This window comes from Eretmochelys imbricata, chromosome 3, assembly GCF_965152235.1.
Source record: "Eretmochelys imbricata isolate rEreImb1 chromosome 3, rEreImb1.hap1, whole genome shotgun sequence".
NCBI classification, from domain to species: domain Eukaryota; kingdom Metazoa; phylum Chordata; order Testudines; family Cheloniidae; genus Eretmochelys; species Eretmochelys imbricata.
Window position 1 is genome coordinate 39158223 of NC_135574.1, and position 22822 is coordinate 39181044.

Sequence of the window (22822 nt, forward strand, 5' to 3'; positions counted from 1 at the left end):
TACGACTCCCCCAGTTTTTGCGTCTGTAACCATCCCTTTGTGGGTCACAACTGAGAATATGAAATTCAGGGCAAACTGCTGAGAAATAGGGCAGATACACCCCAAAATGCTGTGGTCATTCTTCCTTAAGATATACCAATCCAGGCAACAAAAGTAAACTTCTGTTTCACCATACTGACTAATAAGAAATCAGAAAAGCAGTTTCCTTAGGCACTCCAGTCCTTGTATCCCCACCAAAAACACTAGACTTAGATTTCATAGTGGCAGCTGTGTTAGTCTGTATTCGCAAAAAGAAAAGGAGTACTTGTGGCACCTTAGAGGCTAACAAATTTATTTGAGCATAAGCTTGAAGTGAGCTGTAGCTCATGAAAGCTTATGCTCAAATAAATTGGTTAGTCTCTAAGGTGCCACAAGTACTAGACTTAGAGATGAGTGGTCCTTTAAAAACAATTTAATCAAATAAAAGGTTCTTCTGATCCCAAAGGACCAGGCACACACCCAGGTTAATATATAACTCAGATCTTACCTAAAAATCATGCTGATGCCAATCCTTTAGTATCTAAAATCTGAAGGTTTATTTATAAAAAAGAAAGAAAGGTGAGAGTTAAAATTGGTGAAAGGAATCAATAAATACAACAATTGAAAAGTTCTTGGGTCAGGCTTGTAGCAGTGATGGAATAAACTGCTGGCTTAAGTCAAGTCTCTGGTTGCTTCCAAATCATTGGAAGGTCCTCGATCCCTTGGTTAGAATGCTCCCATTAGTATAGGTCCGTAGTCCAGAGGCTGGAGCAGGAAAGAGGCAAAATGGAAGTGTTTCCAGGGCCTTTTATAGCTTCTGCCATGTGGAGGGAAACCCACTGTTTCAAACAAAGCCCTCAGCACAGCTAGTGGAAAATCACAAGTGACAAGATGGTGTTTGGAGTCAACCGGGCAATTCACATGTCCATGCATGGTTCCACTTAGTCACAGTAAAAGTCCATTCAGGGTAGATGGGAGGTCTTCCATTGTGAGTTAAATGCTCCTTGATTAGCCACTTAATTTGAATAGTCCCTTCAAGATGTACAGGCTAGATACCTTGTGGGCATTACCCCAGGAACAAACATTTGAAATCCAGGTGTAGAGCCAATACTCTCAACTACAAATACAAGAATGATACATGCATACAAATAGCATAATCATATTCAGCAAATCATAACCTCTCCATAGACACCTTACTTGACAACCTTTGTACAAGATTTGTTGCAAATATTTAACAGTGGTTGCAACAGTGAGCTAAAATATAGTCATTTTTTAATCAAATAACGTCACAGTGTCATCTGCAAACTTTATCAGTGATGATTTCAGGTTTTCTTCCAGGTTACTGATAAAATTGTTAAGTAGCATAGAGCCAAGAACTGATCCCAGTGGGACCCCACTAGAAACACACCATCTTGATACTGATTCCCTATTTACCATTACATTATGAGGTCTATCAGTTAGGCAGCTTTTAATCCATTTAATGTGTTAATCTTGTATTGTTCTAATTTTTAATCATAATGTTGTGCAGTGCCAAGTCAAATGTCTTTCAGAAATCTAAATATATTTTATGAACATTACCTTTATCAACCAAACTTGTAATCTCAACCAAAAAAGATATCAAGTTTGTTTGAATGGAACTATTTTTCATAGACCCATGTTGAGTGGCATTAATTATAGTTCCTTCTTTTAATTCTTTATTAATCAAGTCCTGTATCAGCTGCTCCATTATCTTTCCTGCAATCAGTGTCAGACAGGTGTAACATTTAATTGGTAAAGCATCATAATTCAGCTTGCTGTGGCCAGAAAATGGGTTTCCATTGATATAGGAAACTTTAATCCTAAGTATTTTCCTCGATGACTTTTTTTCTTGTTGCTTCCTTCTTTCAGGACAGGTGAATGGTAGACAAAGAGGAGAGAGAGAGAGAACAGCAACAACAACAAAACCCTCTAGCTGCATCCTTGGCCATGTTGCCACAATACTTAAATGATTAAGAGTAATAAAAATGCTCAGTTTCTTAGTCTAATTTTTCAGTGGGAGGATATCTTCAAGTTGGCTAACTTCATGGTTTATATACTCTTGTGTTTTTGCTGATCTACAGGTTTGCATGTTTGTGTTCTTTCCTTCTTGAGATAGATGAACTTTCAAATGTTTGTTTCAAGCAAATATAGTTGTTTTTTACTTGATTTCTAGGTGTCAGATTTAGTAATAATACTGAACCATGAAAGAGCAGTTGAAGCTTTTGCAAAAGGTGGCAATCTTACACTTGGAGGAAATTTTACAGTGGCGATTGGGCCTTTGGGGAGGTGAGTAGCATTAAAATATAAAATTCAAGTAACGTGTTTTAAACGTATGTATTAACAAAAAAGTACTTCCATAATCCTATTTAAAATATACTTGCAAGTTTTATTTAGTTTATTCTAACAATCTGCTCAATAATTTTGTGGAAAACCTATCGTTCACTTGGCCAGTGTTGTCTTCATAGTATTATGCCACTTTAATTGGATACAGATTGTGCAGTCTCGGTCAGTTCTTGTCTTTCTCTCAACCAGACCTACAAAAAGCAATGGGAAAGAGGAAGCTAATAGAAGTTCAGTCTAGCTTAAATGGAGATTGTTTGTAGGTGGAAAGAAGAATTGATTGCCTCTTTCTATGTATGATTGAGAAAGGTAGGTTCACAAAGGCCCTAGATTTGAACATCTGGGAACTAGTAAAGGAAGTTCTTAGTGGAGGGCCCTGAATTCTAAGATTAGATTACCTTGTTGGTCTATCGGACCCCAAGTTTGTCAACCTTGGGCCAGTTTAAGACTCCTCTTTTTCACTCAGTCTTTTGCTTGAGAGCAATGACTGTGGGGAATATTCTAATTTTTATTCTGGTGTGGTCATTTGTTTGGGTTGGCCAATTGTTTGACTGTTTTAAAGAAGTCAAAAAATTTCTGTCAAACCTATTTTTTGACAGAAAATTGGGTATTGATTAAATGATTTTCATGAAAAGTGTCTGTTTCCACAGATTTTTGGTCCAAAAAAAAAAGAAAAAACCATAAACTGAAAAAAATGGGAAAAAAATGGGGCCAAACTAAAAAACTTTGATTCAGTTATGCTTTGCTGCCTCATGGAAGTTGTAGTTCTGTTGCTTCAAGTCCCCATTCTCCTCTTTGGGCCAGATTCCCCAGCTGGATGTCATTTCTCATAATGCACCACAGCCTTGAGACTCCCATAATGCACCACCCCCAAAGAGGGGAGAGAGTGCTGCATCATGAGAGTTGGAGTCCAGCCAGGGAACCCAACCTATAGAAGAGAATGAGAGTATGAAGCACTCAAACTACAGCTCCTATGAGACACCACTGCAGCATTTCCAATTTAAAAAATGTTTCGGTTTTCACGCAGATGTTTCACAAAAAAGTCACTTTTTTCCACGGGAAAAAACATTTTCTGGCCTTCTTTTTTTTTTTAAACATCTCTGTGCAGAGGTTGTGTAATATACATTTCACAACCTCGTAATACAATGTTCTGAGAGCTGTACTGGCATGAAGTGATGATGCTGATACAAAAAGATTTATTATAGCAAGTCATTGTATACCGTAAGTTGTATTTTTAAAATCAATTTTATTTTATTTTGCAGTATAAAAGTGAAAAGAATTTACCAAAGAGAAAGGATAGTAGAGTTTTTTTGGGATCCTTAAAAGTCTGTTACAGAGCACTTTTTATAATACCAGTAACTGCTTTAAAGTGTCCTTTTAAACAACATCACATTTTTTATTCCAAATATTAAATGAGACTCTCTTCCTAACATACCAGAGGTTATACGGGGAACATTTTGCCATTTCCTTGTTCGTTTACTGGATTTAACAATTAATATTAATCATAAATATGTTCTGTAACATGTTAGATTTTCCCCATGGTTAGGTTGTTAAATCAGGATGCAATCCATATTTTGATAACAGATCATGTTTATGGGGTTTTTTTGTGGTTACAAATGTCAGGCTGTAATTTAATTTAAAGACTAACTTTATATTTTGCCAGCTCCTACCTGTTCATTCTGAAGTCTTCTTACTTCCGTTCTGAGACTCCTAGTTACTCCAAGGAATGAACAAACACCAGTCTTGGGGTTGCAGCAGTGGTTGCATACCAAGATTTCATGCAAGACTGAGTTTCTCCATGTAATTTATTCTTTCCTTTACCTGAGGAGCTAGATAGGGTGCCATTCCATCCCTTTACCAGAGGTACTCTTAATATGTATAGTAACATGTAACATGCAATCTCCTACTTATTACTTTACATTAAGAACATAACTGCCATACTGGGTCAGACCAAAGGTCCATCCAGCCCAGTATCCTGTCTGCCGACAGTGGCCAATGCCAGGTGCCCCAGAGGGAGAGAACCTAACAAGTAATGATCAAGTGATCTCTCTCCTGCCATCCATCTCCACCCTCTGACAAACCGAGGCTAGGGACACCATTCCTTACCCATCCTGGCTAATAGCCATTAATGGACTTAATCTCCATGAATTTATCTAGTTCTCTTTTAAACCCTGTTATAGTCCTAGCCTTCACAGCCTCCTCAGGCATGGAGTTCCACAAGTTGACTGTGCACTGTGTGAAGAAGAACTTCCTTTTATTTTTTCTAAACCTGCTGCCCATTAATTTCATTTGGTGGCCCCTAGTTCTTATACTATGGGAACAAGTAAATAACTTTTCCTTATTCACTTTCTCTGCACCACTCATGACTTTATATACCTCTATCATATCCTCCCTTAGTCTCCTCTTTTCCAAGCTGAAAAGTACTAGCCTCTTTAATCTCTCCTCATATGGGACCCATTCCAAACCCCTAATCATTTTAGTTGCCCTTCTCTGAACCTTTTCTAAAGCCAGTATATCTTTGTAGAGATGACAGGTTTCAGAGAAGCAGCTGTGTTAGTCTGTATCCATAAAAACAAAAGGAGTACTTGTGGCACCTCAGAGACTAACAAATTTAGTTGAGCATAAGCTTTCGTGAGCTACAGCTCACTTCATCAGATGCATGCAGTGGAAAATACAGTGGGGAGATTTATATACACAGAGAACATGAAACAATGGGTGTCACCATTCACACTGTAACAAGAGTGATCAGGTAAGGTGAGCTATTACCAGCAGGAGAGTGGCGGGGGGGGGGGATGACCTTTTGTCGTGATAATCCAGGTGGGCTATTTCCAGCAGTTGACAAGAACGTGTGAGGAACAGTGAGGTGGGAAATAAACATGGGAAAATAGTTTTACTTTGTGTAATGACACATCTACTCCCAGTCTTTATTCAAGCCTAAGTTAATTGTATCCAGTTTGCAAATTAATTCCAATTCAGCAATCTCTCATTGGAGTCTGTTTTTGAAGTTATTTTGTTGAAGAATTGCCACTTTTAGGTCTGTAATTGAGTGACCAAAGTGATTGAAGTGTTCTCCAGCTGGTTTTTGAAGTTATAATTCTTGACGTCTGACTTGTGTCCATTTATTCTTTTACGTAGAGACTGTCCAGTTTGGCCAATGTACATGGCAGAGGGGCATTACTGGCACGTGATAGCATATATCACATTGGTAGATGTGCAGGTGAACGAGCCTCTGATAGTGTGGCTAATGTGAATAGGCCCTCTGATGGTGTCCCCTGAATAGATATGTGGACACAGTTGGCAGTGGGCTTTGTTGCAAGGATAGGTTCCTTGGTTAGTGGTTTTGTTGTGTGATGTGTGGTTGCTGGTGAGTATTTGCTTCAGGTTGGAGGGCTGTCTGTAAGCAAGGACTGGCCTGTCTTCCAAGATCTGTGAGAGCGATGGGTCATCCTTCAGGATAGGTTGTAGATCCTTGATGATGCATTGGAGAGGTTTGAGTTGGGGGCTGAAGGTGATGGCTAGTGGCTTTCTGTTTTTTCCTTTGTTGGGCCTGTACTGTAGTAGGTAACTTCTGGGTACTCTTCTGGCTCTGTCAATCTGTTTCTTCACTTCAGTAGGTGGATATTGTAGTTGTAAGAACGCTTGATAGAGACCTTGTAGGTGTTTGCCTCTGTCTGAGGGATTGGAGCAAATGCGGTTGTATCGTAGAGCTTGGCTGTAGACAATGGATCGTGTGGTGCGGTCTGGATGAAAGCTGGAGGCATGTAGGTAAGCATAGCAGTCAGTAGGTTTCCGGTATAGGGTGAGGGGACAGTATACAAGATGTGGGCATACCATGGATTTATATAAGGGCAATAAGATATTCTCCGTCTTATTCTCTTTCCCTTTTTTTTAAAGATTCCTAACATCCTGTTTGCTTTTTTGACTGCCGCTGCACACTGCCTGGACGTCTTCAGAGAACTGTTCACGATGACTCCAAGGTCTCTTTCCTGATTAGTTGTAGCTAAATTAGCCCCCATCATATTTTATGTATAGTTGGGGTTATTTTTTCCAATGTGCATTAATTTACATTTATCCATATTAAATTTCATTTGCCATTTTGTTGCCCAATCACTTAGTTTTGTGAGATCTTTTTGAGGATCTTCACAGTCTGCTTTGGTCTTAACTATCTTGAGCAGTTTAGTATTGTCTGCAAACTTTGCCACCTCCCTGTTTATCCCTTTCTCCAAATCATGTATGAATAGGTTGAATAGGATTGGTCCTAGGACTGACCCTTGGGGAACTCCACTAGTACCCCTCTCCATTCTGAAAATTTGCCATTTATTCCTACCCTTTGTTCCCTGTCTTTTAACCAGTTCTCAATCCATGAAAGATAGCTTAGACTATTTATGCATATACTGTGATAAAGGAGCAATAGCACAATGCTTGGGGTTTGGATAGAGGAGAAAAGACTAGAGTCACAGGAAAAAGCATATGTGGTTATTCAGGAAAGACATGTATACATGTGGCTGACTGAATAAGTTCTTGTGTAGGTTTAATAAATATGAATATCAAAGAAATACTTTGCAATAAGAAAAAATATCTTGGTACACTGACTTTTTGTGGGCTTCTATATTGGAGACCAAAGCGAGATCTCCCTTTGAAGTCCAGGATTACAACTTTTCACTTCTGACATTTAAGAGTAGTGCGTTTAGTTGCAGTAAAAATTTAGAACTCTTGTTTTGCCCTTGGTTCTGCCATACGCTTAGAATCATTCCATACGTGATATCTGACTAAAGCCTCTAGTTGGTCATACTCTGGCTTTGGCCAGTTATAGTTTATGGCACAGAATCTGGCAGGGCAGTTTTCTTTAAAAATAAATAAATCTGATACCCTTCTTCTGAACATAATGGCAGAAGTGAGTTTTAAGGATGGATTTCAATGAGGAGGCATAGTAGACCAGCTCAGGAAGAGCTTTTCCATTTGAGAAGACAGCATGAGAAAAATATGAAAATGATTGTGGGAGAGACAAGCGGGGATCAAGACAGAATGTGGAGAGGTAAATAGTGGTGTCCTGCAGGGGTCTGAACTAGGAGTCTGTATTAGGACCAGTGCTATTCAAAATATTGATAAATGATCTGGAAAAGTGGCAAATTTTGCAAAGTTACTCAAATTACTTAGGTCCAGAACAGACTGTCAAGAGTTACAAAGGGACCTTACAAAACTGGGTGACTGGGCAACAAAATGGCAAATGAAATTTAATTTTGATAAATGCAAAGTAATGCACATTGGAAAACATAATCCCAACTGTACATACAAAATGATGGGTTCTAAATTAACTGTTCCCACTCAAGAAAGAGATCTTGGAGTCACTGTGGATAGTTCTCTGAAAACATCCACTTAATGTGCAGTGACAGTCAAAACTAACAAAATGTTAGGAACCATTAAGAAAGGGATAGATAATCAAACAGAAAATATCTTAATGCCTTTATATAAATTCATGGTATGCCCACATCTTGAATACTGCATGCAGATGTGGTCGCCTCATCTCAAAAAATTGGAATTGGAAAAGGTGCAGAGAAGGGCAACAAAAATTATTAGGGGTATGGAACAGCTTCTGTATGAGCAGAGATTATAAGGACTTGGACTTTTCAGCTTGGAAAAGAAATGACTAAGTGGTGGATATGATAAAGGTATATAAAATCTGGACTGGTGTGGAGAAAGTGAATAAGGAAATGTTATTTACTCCTTCACATAACACATAAACTAGGGATCACCAAATGAAATTAGTATGTAGGAGGTTTAAAACAAACAAAAGGAAGTGCTTCTTCACACAACACTGTCAGCCTGTGGAACTCTTTGCCAGGGGATGTTGTGAAGGCCAAAACTATAATGGTTCAAAAAAGAACTAGATAAGTTCATGGAGAATAGGTCATCAATGTCTGTTAGGCTGGATGAGCAGGGATGCAACACCATGCTCTGAGTGTCTCTAGCCTCTGTTTGTCAGAAGCTGGGAGTGGTTAGCAAGGGTTTTGTTTTTTTCTGTGTTTCTAAAATGTATTACAGTCTTTCCAAGGATATTAACACAAGTCTCGTGATATTTGCTAGGGGTGGGTTCATAAAGTTCCTGCTCCTGGAATCATGCATACGTGAGAATTTTGCCCTTTATTTTAAAGGCAGAATAGCCCTTATGGTTGCAAAGAAAAGCTTGAAATCATGAACTCTGAGAGCTTAAAAACTATAAGGCACTAAAAAGACCCCAAAATTATAACTTGTACAGTCCCATGACTTTTTAAGCTAATTTCATTTGTGGGGAAGGTAGACTTAAATCTTACGATTTTTTTAATTCTTGGGATTGGCACTGCTGTTATCTGCCCATTTAGTGCCTTGACATTGGCTATATTTGCTTTGGAATTACTCCTTTTAGTCTGTAACACAAAGGCATCTACAATATACAAATTGAAGAAGTTTAAAATCAGAAATAAGTGAACTAGAATGCCTTCCAGTATACTAGGACCTTTATGTAATAGACATTATTGAACCTTGGTGAAATGACAACAAAACAAAACAATGGTATACAATAATACCTGGGTTACAAACTATACTGGAAAGATAGACTAGTCCGTAGAGGTAGGATAGTAGCACTGTTTCTAAAGGATTCCATTGAATTTAGCCAGATGAAAATTCTGAGTGGAGGGAACCACCCAGTAGAATGGATACAAAACCTGAGATTAAAGATTGTGTATATTAGTAGGGCTATACTACAGTCTCTGGATCAAGAATGAAACAGAGTGTGCAGAATGTTGAGTAAGATCAATGAGGCAGCCAAAATCTAACAAAATGATGGTAATGGAGGATTTTCAATGATCCCGATATAAAATGACACAACAGGACAAAGTTGAGAGAAAATGTCTGAACGCCTTAGCTAGTGGTTTCTTGGAACAACTACTTGCTGAACATGCAAGAGGAACAATTTTTGACTTAATTGTAAGTAATACACAGGAGCTAATTCAAGTAGTGACATTCGCTGAGACACTGAGCTATAATGACCATGACAAAATTAGGTTCAACATCCAAAGTGTAAGTAGGGCACCATAAAGTCATAGTGACACTTATCATTAGAAAGGGAGATTTAAATGAAATGAGAATGTTAGTCAAAAAGACCCTAAACCTAAAAGTAAAGGAAGAAAAATTCCTAGAGGTGGCATGAATGGTACTAAAAATACAATAAGAGTCTCCGATTATCTTCACTACAACAGTTAAATCAAGTTTGTTCATCTGAGTTCCTTCTTTCCCTGCTGTTTCACCACTAAAAAGAGCAGTGTAGACATGGGAGGCACTGCATGGACATGTAAAGAACATGTAGGGTATGTATTCTGTGTGTTTACATATGTAGGGCACTCTACTCTACCTGCGTAAGTCATGCCTCGCCATCAACATTGATATTTATACCCATGCTAGCTGGGATGTTCAGTGTCTGTACTTTAAATGCCACCACATATGTAGACTTGCCTTCTGAAACAACACACTTGAGCTATACAAAGTGACTAGATTAGCAGAGGGAATGGACTAACACCTGATGAGTTGTTGTGGCTTCAGCTGTTGCATTGCCACTGCGTTACTAGCTTGAGCAGCAGTAGCACATGAGCTTCAACTTTCACCTCCTGACAGAGCAGCTAGCTCAAGTTTAAACCACCACCTGTCTTGAGCTAGAGATGTTTTTGTGTGGATGGGAGTCATGTTATGGGGGGAAACTTGAGCTATACCTTGAGCTAACTCTAAAATAAATTAGTTAGCCCTGGTCTACACTAGGACTTTAGGTCGAATTTAGCAGCATTAAATCGGTGTAAACCTGCACCCGTCCACACGATGAAGCCCTTTATTTCGACTTAAAGGGCTCTTAAAATCGATTTCCTTACTCCACCCCTGACAAGTGGATTAGCGCTTAAATCGGCCTTGCCGGCTCAAATTTGGGGTACTGTGGACACAATTCGACAGTATTGGCCTCCGGGAGCTATCCCAGAGTGCTCCATTGTGACCGCTCTGGACAGCACTCTCAACTCAGATGCACTGGCCAGGTAGACAGGAAAAGAACCGTGAACTTTTGAATCTCATTTCCTGTTTGGCCAGCGTGGCAAGCTGCAGGTGACCATGCAGAGCTCATCAGCAGAGGTGACCATGATGGAGTCCCAGAATCGCAAAAGAGCTCCAGCATGGACCGAACGGGAGGTATGGGATCTGATCACTGTATGGGGAGAGGAATCCGTGCTATCAGAACTCCGTTCCAGTTTTCGAAATGCCAAAACCTTTGTCAAAATCTCCCAGGGCATGAAGGACAAAGGCCATAACAGGGACCTGAAGCAGTGCCGCATGAAACTGAAGGAGCTGAGGCAAGCCTACCAGAAAACCAGAGAAGCGAACGGCCACTCCGGGTCAGAGCCCCAAACATGCCGCTTCTATGATGAGCTGCATGCCATTTTAGGGGGTTCAGCCACTACTACCCCAGCCGTGTTGTTTGACTCCTTCAATGGAGATGGAGGCAATACGGAAGCAGGTTTTGAGGACGAAGAAGATAGCTCACAGCAAGCAAGCGGAGAAACCGGTTTTCCCGACAGCCAGGAACTGTTTCTCACCCTGGACCTGGAGCCAGTACCCCCTGAACCCACCCAAGGCTGCCTCCTGGACCCAGCAGGCGGAGAAGGGACCTCCGGTGAGTGTACCTTTTAAACTACTATACATGGTTTAAAAGCAAGCATGTGAAAAGATTACTTTTCCCTGGCATTCGCGGCTCTCCTGGATGTACTCCCAAAGCCTTTGCAAAAGGTTTCTGGGGAGGGCAGCCTTATTGCGTCCTTCATGGTAGAACACTTTACCACTCCAGGCCAGTAACACATACTCGGGAATCATTGTACAACAAAGCATTGCAGTGTATGTTTGCTGGTGTTCAAACAACATCCGTTCTTTATCTCTCTGTGTTATCCTCAAGAGAGTGAGATATAATTCATGGTCACCTGGTTGAAATAGAACGCTTTTCTTCAGGAGACACTCAGAGGAGCCCATTCCTGTGGCTAAACAGAAATGTTCCCCACTGTTAGCCACAGGGAGGAGGGAGGGTTGTGGGGGAAGCCACGCGGTGGGGGAGGCAAAATGCGACCTTGTAACAAAAGCACATGTGCTATGTATGTAATGTTAACAGCAAGGTTTACCCTGAAAGAGTGTAGCCACTGTTTTATAAAATGTGTCTTTTTAAATACCGCTGTCCCTTTTTTTTTCTCCACCAGCTGCATGTGTTTCAATGATCACAGGATCTTCTCCTTCCCAGAGGCTAGTGAAGCTTAGAAAGAAAAAAAAACGCACTCGAGACGAAATGTTCTCCGAGCTCATGCTGTCCTCCCACACTGACAGAGCACAGACGAATGCGTGGAGGCAAATAATGTCAGAGTGCAGGAAAGCACAAAATGACCGGGAGGAGAGGTGGCAGGCTGAAGAGAGTAAGTGGTGGGCTGAAGACAGGGCTGAAGCTCAAATGTGGCGGCAGCGTGATGAGAGGAGGCAGGATTCAATGCTGAGGCTGCTGGAGGACCAAACCAGTATGCTCCAGTGTATGGTTGAGCTGCAGCAAAGGCAGCTGGAGCACAAACTGCCACTACAGCCCCTGTGTAACCAACCGCCCTCCTCCCCAAGTTCCATAGCCTCCACACCCAGACGCCCAAGCACACGGTGAGGGGGGCCACCGGCCAACCAGCCACTCCGCCACAGACGATTGCCCCAAAAAAAGAAGGCTGGCATTCAATAAATTTTAAAGTTGTAAACTTTTAAAGTGCTGTGTGGCATTTTCCTTCCCTCCTCCACCACCCCTCCTGGGCTACCTTGGTAGTCATCCCCCTATTTGTGTGATGAATGAATAAAGAATGCATGAATGTGAAGCAACAATGACTTTATTGCCTCTGCAAGCAGTGATTGAAGGGAGGAAGGGAGGCTGGTTAGCTTACAGGGAAGTAGAGTGAACCAAGGGGCGGGGGTTTTCATCAAGGAGAAACAAACAGAACTTTCACACTGTAGCCAGGCAGTCATGAAACTGGTTTTCAAAGCTTCTCTGATGCATACCACGCCTTCCTGTGCTCTTCTAACCGCCCTGGTGTCTGGCTGCGCGTAACCAGCAGCCAGGCGATTTGTCTCAACCTCCCACCCCGCCATAAACATCTCCCCCTTACTCTCACAGATATTGTGGAGCACACAGCAAGCAGTAATAACAGTGGGAATATTGGTTTCGCTGAGGTCTAAGCGAGTCTGTAAACTGCGCCAGCGCACCTTTAAACGTCCAAATGCACATTCTACCACCATTCTGCACTTGCTCAGCCTGTAGTTGAACAGCTCCTGACTACTGTCCAGGCTGCCTGTGTACGGCTTCATGAGCCATGGCATTAAGGGGTAGGCTGTGTCCCCAAGGATACATATAGGCATTTCAACATCCCCAACAGTTATTTTCTGGTCTGGGAATAAAGTCCCTTCCTGCAGCTTTTGAAACAGACCAGAGTTCCTGAAGATGTGAGCGTCATGTACCTTTCCCGGCCATCCCACGTTGATGTTGGTGAAACGTCCCTTGTGATCCACCAGAGCTTGCAGCACTATTGAAAAGTACCCCTTGCGGTTTATGTATTCGCCAGCTTGGTGCTCCGGTGCCAAGATAGGGATATGGGTTCCGTCTATGGCCCCACCACAGTTAGGGAATCCCATTGCAGCAAAGCCATCCACTATGACCTGCACATTTGCCAGGGTCACTACCCTTGATATCAGCAGATCTTTGATTGTGTGGGCTACTTGCATCACAGCAGCCCCAACAGTAGATTTGCCCACTCCAAATTGATTCCCAACTGACCGGTAGCTGTCTGGCATTGCAAGCTTCCACAGGGCTATTGCCACTCGCTTCTCAACTGTGAGAGCTGCTCTCATCTTGGTATTCATGCGCCTCAGGGCAGGGGAAAGCAAGTCACAAAGTTCCATGAAAGTGCCCTTACGCGTGCGAAAGTTTCGCAGCCACTGGGAATCATCCCAGACCCGCAACACTATGCGGTCCCACCAGTCTGTGCTTGTTTCCCGAGCCCAGAATCGGCATTCCACAGCATGAACCTGCCCCATTAGCACCATGATGCATGCATTGGCAGGGCCCATGCTTTCAGAGAAATCTGTGTCCATGTCCTGATCACTCACGTGACCGCGCTGACGTCGCCTCCTCGCCCGGTATCGCTTTGCCAGGTTCTGGTGCTGCATATACTGCTGGATAATGCGTGTGGTGTTTAATGTGCTCCTAATTGCCAAAGTGAGCTGAGCGGCCTCCATGCTTGCCTTGGTATGGCGTCCGCACAGAAAAAAGGCGCGGAACGATTGTCTGCCATTGTTCTGACGGAGGGAGCAGCGACTGACGACACGGCTTACAGGGTTGGCTTCAGGGAGCTAAAATCAACAAAGGGGGTGGCTTTACATCAAGGAGTATTTCAGGCAGGACTTCACAGAGGGTTCCAATAAGAAATGGTGCACCTAAGTTATTGTTCTTATTGGAACAAGGAGGTTAGCCTGGCCTCTGATTGATACATGGCTAGATTTACCTCGCTGCACCTTCTCTGTGAGTGACTGCAGTGTGACCAGAGGAATGAGTCCTCTAGACGGGGGAGGAGGCAAATGAGTACAAAACAAATCTGGTCTATTTCTTGTTTTGATCCACTCCATCTATCTTTTACATCTTTGGCTGGCAGCAGACGGTGCAGAAGGACTGCATGCCATCCATATCTCATGGCTACTTGGCAGAAGACGGTGCAGTAGGACTGCTAGCCATCCTCATCTCTTGCCTGCCTGGCAGAAGATGGTACAGTACGACTGCTAGCAATCCGTATCGCCTGCCTGCTCACCATAAGACGGTTCAATAGGACTGACTGCAGGACTAAAGAGAATGACCTGGTCAAGTCACTCCAAATTTAGTCCCTGCCCCCATGTCTGCCCAGGCGCTCCCAGCCAACGTGGCCAGGAGCATCTCGGACACGACGAGGACGGCTACCAGTCGTACTGCACCGTCTGCTGCCAGAAGGCAATGGGTTGCTGCTACTGTGTAGCAATGCCGTACCGCGTCTGCCAGCACCCAGGAGACATATGGTGATGGTTACCTGAGCTGGCTCCATGCTTGCGTGGTATGGCATCTGCACAGGTAACTCAGGAAAAAAGGCGCAAAACGATTGTCTGTCCTTGCTTTCACGGAGGGAGGGAGGGAAGAGGGGCCTGACGATATGTACCCAGAACCACCTGCGACAATGTTTTAGCCCCATCAGGCATTGGGATCTCAACCGAGAATTCCAGTGGGCAGCGGAGACTGCGGGAACTGTGGGATAGCTCTCCACAGTGCAACGCTCCGGAAGTCGACTCTAGCCTCGGTACTGTGGAAGCACTCCGCCGAGTTAATGCACTTAGAGCATTTTCTGTGGGGACACACACACTCGAATATATAAAACCAATTTCTAAAAAACCGACTTCTATAAATTCAACCTTATTCCGTAGTGTAGACATACCCTTAGTCTCTAAGGTGCCACAAGTACTCCTCATTCTTTTTGCTGATACAGACTAACACAGCTACCACTCTGAAATCTAAAATGAAGATAAGCACTCGGAAGACATGCATGCTGTTAAAAGACAGTGTACAGCAAGGAGTGTAAACCAATATGGCTTCACTGCAAATTTTGAGAGTCTCTTCAAACAGAAATCCTTCAAAATCTGGAAATCTGACCCTAGTAAAACTAATATACAGGAGCATAAATTATAGCAGGCAGTAAATACAAGGGGAAATTGAAAGGGCCAAAGTGGATTTCAAAGAGCAAATAGCTAAAGTTGTACAAACAAATGAGACTGCAACCCTGTATCGTGCTGACCAATGTTATTTTGTCTCCTCTTTTGTCTCTGTCCATCTGTCTGTATCCACCTGTTGTCTCTTGTCTTATGCATAGATTGTAAACCTCTGGGGGCACGGATCTTTTTGTTTTGCTTATACAGAGCCTGGTACAGTGGGGTCCTGGTCCATGACTGGGGCTGCTAAGTGCTACAATACAAATAATAAATAATGTAATGTTGATAAATAAAATGTAATAAATATTGAAGGAGAAAATCTAAACTACTCATACACGTTAACCGAGTTCTGAATTAACTGTATCGGTCCAGGAAAGGAACATGGGCATCATTGTTGACAGCTCAGTGAGGACCTTTGCCTAATGTGCAGCTAATGTGGTCTAAAAAGCAAACAAGATGCTAGGTTGTATGAGGAATGGGATGATGAATAATACAGAGAATATTCTAATGCCAAGTCACCTGGAATACTGTTTACCCTACTGGTCACCCCATCTCAAAAAGGATACTACAGAACTAGAGGGGTTCAGAAAAGAGCAACAAGAATGATGAAGGGCATAAAAAGAGCTCTCATAGGAAGAGAGACTTAAAAGGCTGGTTTGCTTACCTTAGAAAGGAGGTGAATAAGAGGGAACATAGTAGAAGTATATAAAATAATGAATGGTAGAGAGAAGAGATCAGGAATTTTTGTTTAACTTGTCTGATAACACAAAAACAAAGGGATATTCAATAAAATTAAAAGATAAATTCAAAACTGTTAAGTTGTTTTTCATACATTAACATGTAATTAAACTCTGGAAATCACGGCTTTACAAAGTTGTTCAAGTCAGAATTTAATCCAATTCAAGAAGAATTGAATATTTTTAATGGATATCAAGAATATCCAGAGTTGCCTTATTAATGATAGCAAATTTTGAGGAAGAGATGTTAAACCTCATGCCTCAGGGCTTAACTGATTTTTAAATATTAAAGACTCAGCTGAGACTTAATGTGGGGGGCAGATTATTCCAGAATTTCCTGTTGCAGGGTTCTTAAACCTTCTGCTGAAGCATCTGGTACTGGCCACTGTTGGAGACAGTATACTGGATTAGATGGACCTTGGACCAGAGACAATAGGGCAATTCCTATGTTTCTACATACTCCCTTGCAAAACAAAATTCCTGCTTACTGCTCTGCTCCCTAGCATAGCAAAAAATGTTGTATGCCAACAGTCTAAAGATTAGCGTTCTAGAAAACTGCAGTTCAAACAATGTATAATATGGAAAATAGCTATTTTATCTTTAAAATAGAAGTAGTATAATGCATTGAGTTGTCTGACAATATTTTAAAAATACATCAATTTAAATTTATATTGCACTGGTTTACATTTTTTTAAAATCTTCAGTGGAAATAATAGGATTGATCAGAGGGAAAAGGAACAGATAGACATGAATCAAAGGCTACTTACAACCTATAGGTAAAAAATACTTACATTACAGGTGAACATGTGGCTGTAGCTTAAATCTGAAAATCTATATTTTTAAAAGGAAAATGGCCATCTTTCTGTACAATTTTATCACATTTCCAGAATGGCTCTTTATTTCATTGTCTGAGAGACTGGATAATTTAATTACTGTTTTATTTCCCTACGCATGGTACTTCTCATCCATAGTGCACTTTCACTTTTACTTTTTACTCCCCCTCAAAATCCAGATGAGGAAAATAAGCAAGGAATGCATTTGTTCAGTTGTAGCAAAGTAATTGGACAATCAGAAATGCAGATTGTCAGAAATAATTTGATCATTGTGCCAGAATTGTAAAATTTAGAATGAGCAATTGTCAATTGCTATTCTTGTTACAATAGCATGTTGATAAGAGCCATGCAAACTTTTTTCTTTTTTGTAGAAATTTAGAAGGTGATGTTGCCGTACGAAGCTCAGCTGCTGTCTATACATACTGCAAATCACGAGGGTTGTTTGCAGGGGTATCTTTAGAAGGAACATGTTTAATTGAAAGGAAAGAAACTAATCGCAAGTAAGTCGGATTCAAAATCATAGACTCATAGAGTTAGAAGGGACCGCAAGGGTCATCTAGTCTAACTGCCTGCCAAGATGGGGGATTTGTTGAGTCTAAATTGTCCAAGACAGATGACTATCCAGCCTCTTTGTGAAAACCTCCAGTGAAGAAGCTTCCACAACCTCCCGAGGCAATCTGTTCCATTGTCCTACTGTTCTTACAGTTAGGAAGTTTTTCCTGAGATTTAATCTATATTGTTCAATTGTGTTTCTTCCATATTTTGTACTGCATCATCAGATGGGTTACACTGGAATTTTAGTGGGATGGACTTTTAGGAAAATATTCAAAATAAATCTTATAGTTAACTTTGTAGAATTGAGATGCTCTGATATACTACTTTTGGTTGTGTTGAGTTCACAGCCAGTTCCCTAATTTATAAACAAATCAGGGTAAGGTAATTCATTGTTCAGATGCTTTAAATGTCTACTGTACTTTCAGGGTTAATAGGTGAATATTTGATACATATTGGTATAGTGCAGTGGTGGGCAACTTAGTGCCCGCGGGCCGCATTCAGCCCACCAGGGTAATCTGATTGCGCTGGCCCGCTGCTTCCCACAGCTCCCATTGGCTGGGAATGGCAAACCGCAGCCACTGGGAGCTGCGGGGGGCCATGCCTGTGAACGGTCCATGTCAGCAAAATGTCTTGCAGCCTGCAATCAGATTACCCTGTTGGGCCGCAGGTTGCCTACCACTGGTACAGTGGAACAAATTCTATCCCTGGAATGATTTCAGTAGAAATTGCAGGTGATTATCGAAAGCAAAATTGGGCCCATGGTATCTCCAGAAGCATTAATGGTGGAATTTGAGTATTGAAATTATATTGCCTCCATATGAACATTTATTCCACTGCACCATGCCAAGAGTTTATTTCTGATGTGAGTTATCTGTCTTTTTTTCATTAAAACAAGAAGTTTTTGAACTTCTGATGTATTAGATTTGGCAGGGAATGGCAGATATCTGGTTCAATGTCTTTTTAAAAATAAATTAGGGACTGTGGTTTAGAGCCTCACTAAAGATGCTCAAAAGCTGCTTCTTTCTGTTTTGTTTTGTTTTACCCATTGCTATCAAAACTGTCAGAATTGATGGGAGATTTAGGTCCAGTTTTCTAAATCTTAAAATTCTTTTCCATTCTGGTGCCATTGTTGTAAACATACACATACTAGATTTCTTTAACTTTATTGTCAGCTGCTTTCTAAGATGATAGCAATACTGTAAAATCAAAATTATACATAGATAATATGATAAAACTAAAATCTTTCCAAAATACTTTATTTTTTATCCCTCCTCCCAAGAAAATTATACATTTGCTTTAACACATGGTTCCAAAGATACACTAAAATGCAAAGAAATGAGGTTTTCCATGCTGTTTTCTGAAAGGTTTGAAATCTTGTTTGAGTCAAACCACTTGGATGAAAAATACATTAAAATCAAACCAGTCTGAGTTGGAGACAATTAAAATTTTAAATTGAATATGTCTCCTTTTTCTAAAAATCTCCAATCCTAGTATTGCTGTTTATAAGAGTAAAGGTTTTTAAAAATCCGAAATGTACTGTACCAATTTTAAGCTGTACAGTAGCAAAGGCATTAATTCATATTTCTTAAAAGCACGGTTTTGACAGGCCCTTATGTGAGTACATGTAGAAGATATGCGGGGACGCATGCGAGCAGGTTCTCCCCTTGTACAGCTGAGGCAAGGTCAGAAAGCAAGATGCACACACAGCAGGGAGAAGAACAGGTTAGGGATATGTCTCCCATTGGAACAGGCAGACCATGCTAGTGGGTGGGTCCTAAAGGTTTGTGTACGCTGTGAACTAGGCCACTCAAGGAGTCTAAGTCTGTGAATTAGGCCACTCAGTGAGTAGTTAATTGTACATGCTTAGAAACAAATAACACATCCACTGAAATGTTTATGGCATATTTGTGAAAACAGATGCTGTTGAACATTACCAAGAGTCCAGTTTTCCTTCTTGCTCTAATATGAAAGGACTCTTTAAATAAATAAATAAAATCTGTAATCACAATATAGCAAGAGTTTTAGCAAGTTTGTACCACTTGTTTTCTATGGTTACCAAGAGTTATTGTGGTCGATATTAAAAAGGCCACATTAAAAGCCCTTTAAGCTATAACTGTTTTCTGTGAAATCACTGTTCTCTTTCCTTGTTTAATGCTGACTTTCAGTGCAGCAGATGATCCTGCAGCTGGCATCTGCTAGTGCGCGCACACAAAAAAATCCTGATGTTTCATTTTTTGCACACCACCATGCTTTTCTGTAGAAAATGAGCTGGAACAAAATATTGGTGAAAATTAAGATGAAGTAATAATAAAGGGAAACAAGTCTGTTCCCTGTACTTTATTGTTCTCAATTTATATTGAGCACTGAACAACTTCTGCCATTCCTTCGTGGGTAATCAGTTTAAGAAATCAAGTAAGTGTTATTTATACAACATGTCGAAATGGCATGGTACATAGGGAGTCTTTTAAACTGTAGGCTAAACTAAAAGTATAGATGAGACGATGATTAAAGCAACTGATATAATTTTTTGTGCTAGATTTTATGGTCAAGATATTCGAGCTAGTGCCATTTTATTTGGTGATGTACCTCGTCTTACTCAATCAGAAGATCTGCATGAAATTCTGGATTCCTTTACTGAACAATATGAAAATGAGGAGCAGAAAAACAATGCAAGGAAAGCAGCAAGGGAACAAAGGAAGGTTTGCACACATCTTTTTCCATATTGGCTCTCTGTTGCTAAATCCTTTCATCTACAATTAGACCTAATCCTAATATTGCTGTGTTGATGGCACTCACATTGAAGTCACTGGATATGTTAAGTGCTGACTGATGGAAGGGTAGGGTGTCTTCTCTGAGTATACTGTATTCACTCAAGCGCACTGTTCAGTATTGCCAGGGGAACCTCCTCCACAGAAGAACCCTACTATTACATTAAGTTTTGCATACTCCAGTCTAACAAAATAATTCTTCGTTACACTGTTTCCGAGAAGACAACCAACTTAAAGAGACATATCTGTATTTGACGCACTACAATCAGAAATATTCAAAATGTTCTTTTCAGCTGCAGCTTGATCTTCAAGAAAAATATTAATTCTTAAGAATATATGGAACAAACCAGGGTTTTTCAGTTGAGTGTTCTGCTCCTTCTGTTTTCCATCCAAAATTATAACTCTTGGATTGGGCCATCATATTTAATCTCTGAGAAGATGCTGAGAATTATGGGAAAAGACATTATCAATGTCTAGGCAATATTATCTCTCTAGATGTAACAGCTGATGCTATTGAGAGAGACTATAATATACATAATTTATTTTCCACCTTTTTGTTAAAACATCAAGCAGTAACATTTATCATTTACACATATAACTTCGTAATGAATTATTGTGTGGCTATATCAAAATCCGTCTTTAGTTTTATAGTTTGAAATGTAATGTCATCAAGAGGAAATAAGTGATGGGTGCTTCTTAATTTCTTCTGGACTATCTCCAGGCCTTCAGTTACATTAACCTATACTTGCTAGTGAGGAGTGATTTTTGCTATTTTTAAAATTATTTATTTTAGGCTAATGATCCACCTGTTAAACCATCATCGAGGCCACAATCACGTAAACCACCTGTGTATGCTGCAACAGCAGGTATGAGTGTTTTGATGATTACATTAAATTGTTGCTATATGTGAAAGAAGAGTATTAGAAATACTCTGAGTATTGATGTTTTTATGCTATTCAACCCCCTTTTCTTGTGTGAGATGGTAACTTCTCTATAACAGCTTGATTTGTCAAAAAGTGGAATTATTTTGGGATAGATTCATGAAAGATAATGGGTGAAATTTTTATGGTTTTTAACTTCTAATGTACTTTTATCGAGTTTCTAAATGCAACATAACGTTTAGTAAACAGACACTACAAAATGGCTGATTGTATTATTACTACATATTGTAGATGACAGCTGAATATAAAAATTAGTGCCAGTTTTACAGTCATGTATGTAATAGCTCAGAAGGGATATTAAAGTTAATTGGGTACATAATGGTCCACTTTGTATTGTTATACCAATAAAATAAAAACCACAGGATCTTATTAAAGGGAAAAAGACAAAATACCACATTTATTGTGAATACAGAAAGAATCATGGTAAGCAGTTAGTTATAGCTATAACATTCCATTCAATTTCATATTTATTCACACATTCATTCATGCACACGTACACACACACACACACACATTCTGCAAGGTTGTTATCATAGTTACCAGCCTTAGAGTTGCTCATGCCAAGCCACTGGCCAGGTGGCCTGGACATGAGGAGGGAGCAGGGCCTTGTCAGATGCTCATCTGATGCCCCTGGAAGTTGGTTTGCAGAATCAGAGTTCCCCAAAGTTCTCACTTTTTAGAGTCTATTTTTATAGGAATTTCTTCCTATGCCAGTCTATGGGAATTGCTTCATCATGCTGTTGCTGAATCAATCAGCAGATAGCACATTCCTGACAGCTCCGTGCTGCTAGATGTTATCTTGTTCTTTGGTTCTCCCATTCTTGAGGCTGTTGGGTGGATTCCAGTCTGCCCTCCGTGGGCGGGGGGGTCCTCTGGTTATTTCCACTCGACGCCTTCTTCAGCTGATGGACACTGGATTCTTAGGCTGGCACCTCCCTGATCATTCAGTTATTATCCACACCAAGCATCCATCCACATACATCCTCTATCTCTATTTTAATCACAATTGTTAATACAACAAAAGGGTGGGGAGTCCCTGGGTGCTGTTTCTGTTGTTACAGAGTATTGCTTTGAGTCTCTCTCTCTGTGAATTGCTTTGAGAACAGACTCTATCTTAGAATGTACTAACACAATTAGCAGCTTGCAAGTTTCACACATAGAGGGAGAGAAACAGTACCAAAAACCAAGAGACCTCTTAATTAGTAATACCCTGGAATTTAAACTCTGGGGAATCAAACTCATTTGTGATTTTAATACAGAACTTCTTTAATATGATCCAACAGTATGATGGATTTTTTTTCCTATTTAAGGGGAATGTTTTCTTGTAAAAACTACTGACTTTTAGGAGGAAGTTAATCTCTTCTGGTCTAGGCCCAATGGGCTGCCTCTTTTCATCATCCTCTTCAAATAGATAGATGAATCTTTCACTAGGATACTATCTTAATTCCTTACTCTATTTTAGTCTTCCTTCTGCCACACAGCAAGTAGGGTATGTGATGCTCCTGCTGATATGTTTTTCCCCTGAAGCGCCTTTCTTATTCTATTGGGAAATAGATTAATCAAGAGTTTCATTCCTCAGTCCTAGTGCAGTGAATAGCTATTTCTTCTCTCCACCACCACTTCTTGGCTAACTACAATAATTTTGTGGATGCTGAACATATATTACAAGAGCAGAAAACAAAGTAAATTGACCTATATGTTGTACCAATAAGATAAAAACCAGCAGGATCTTATTAAAGGGAAAAAGGCAAAATACCACATTTATTGTGAATACAGAAAGAATCCTAGTAAGCAGTTAGTTATAGTTA

At 40.5% G+C, this 22822-nt stretch overlaps 1 protein-coding gene across 1 annotated transcript in view; it reads left to right on the forward strand.

The window, feature by feature from the left end:
- The window catches only part of SH3YL1 (SH3 and SYLF domain containing 1), a 74502-nt gene that overhangs the window by 18011 nt on the left and 33669 nt on the right, over nt 1–22822 (forward strand). Inside the window, exons 5-8 of the mRNA XM_077811471.1 lie at nt 2210–2322; nt 17122–17250; nt 19842–20004; nt 20867–20939. Of these exons, the coding sequence (XP_077667597.1) occupies nt 2210–2322; nt 17122–17250; nt 19842–20004; nt 20867–20939 (478 nt within the window). The remainder of the gene's footprint in view (nt 1–2209; nt 2323–17121; nt 17251–19841; nt 20005–20866; nt 20940–22822) is intronic.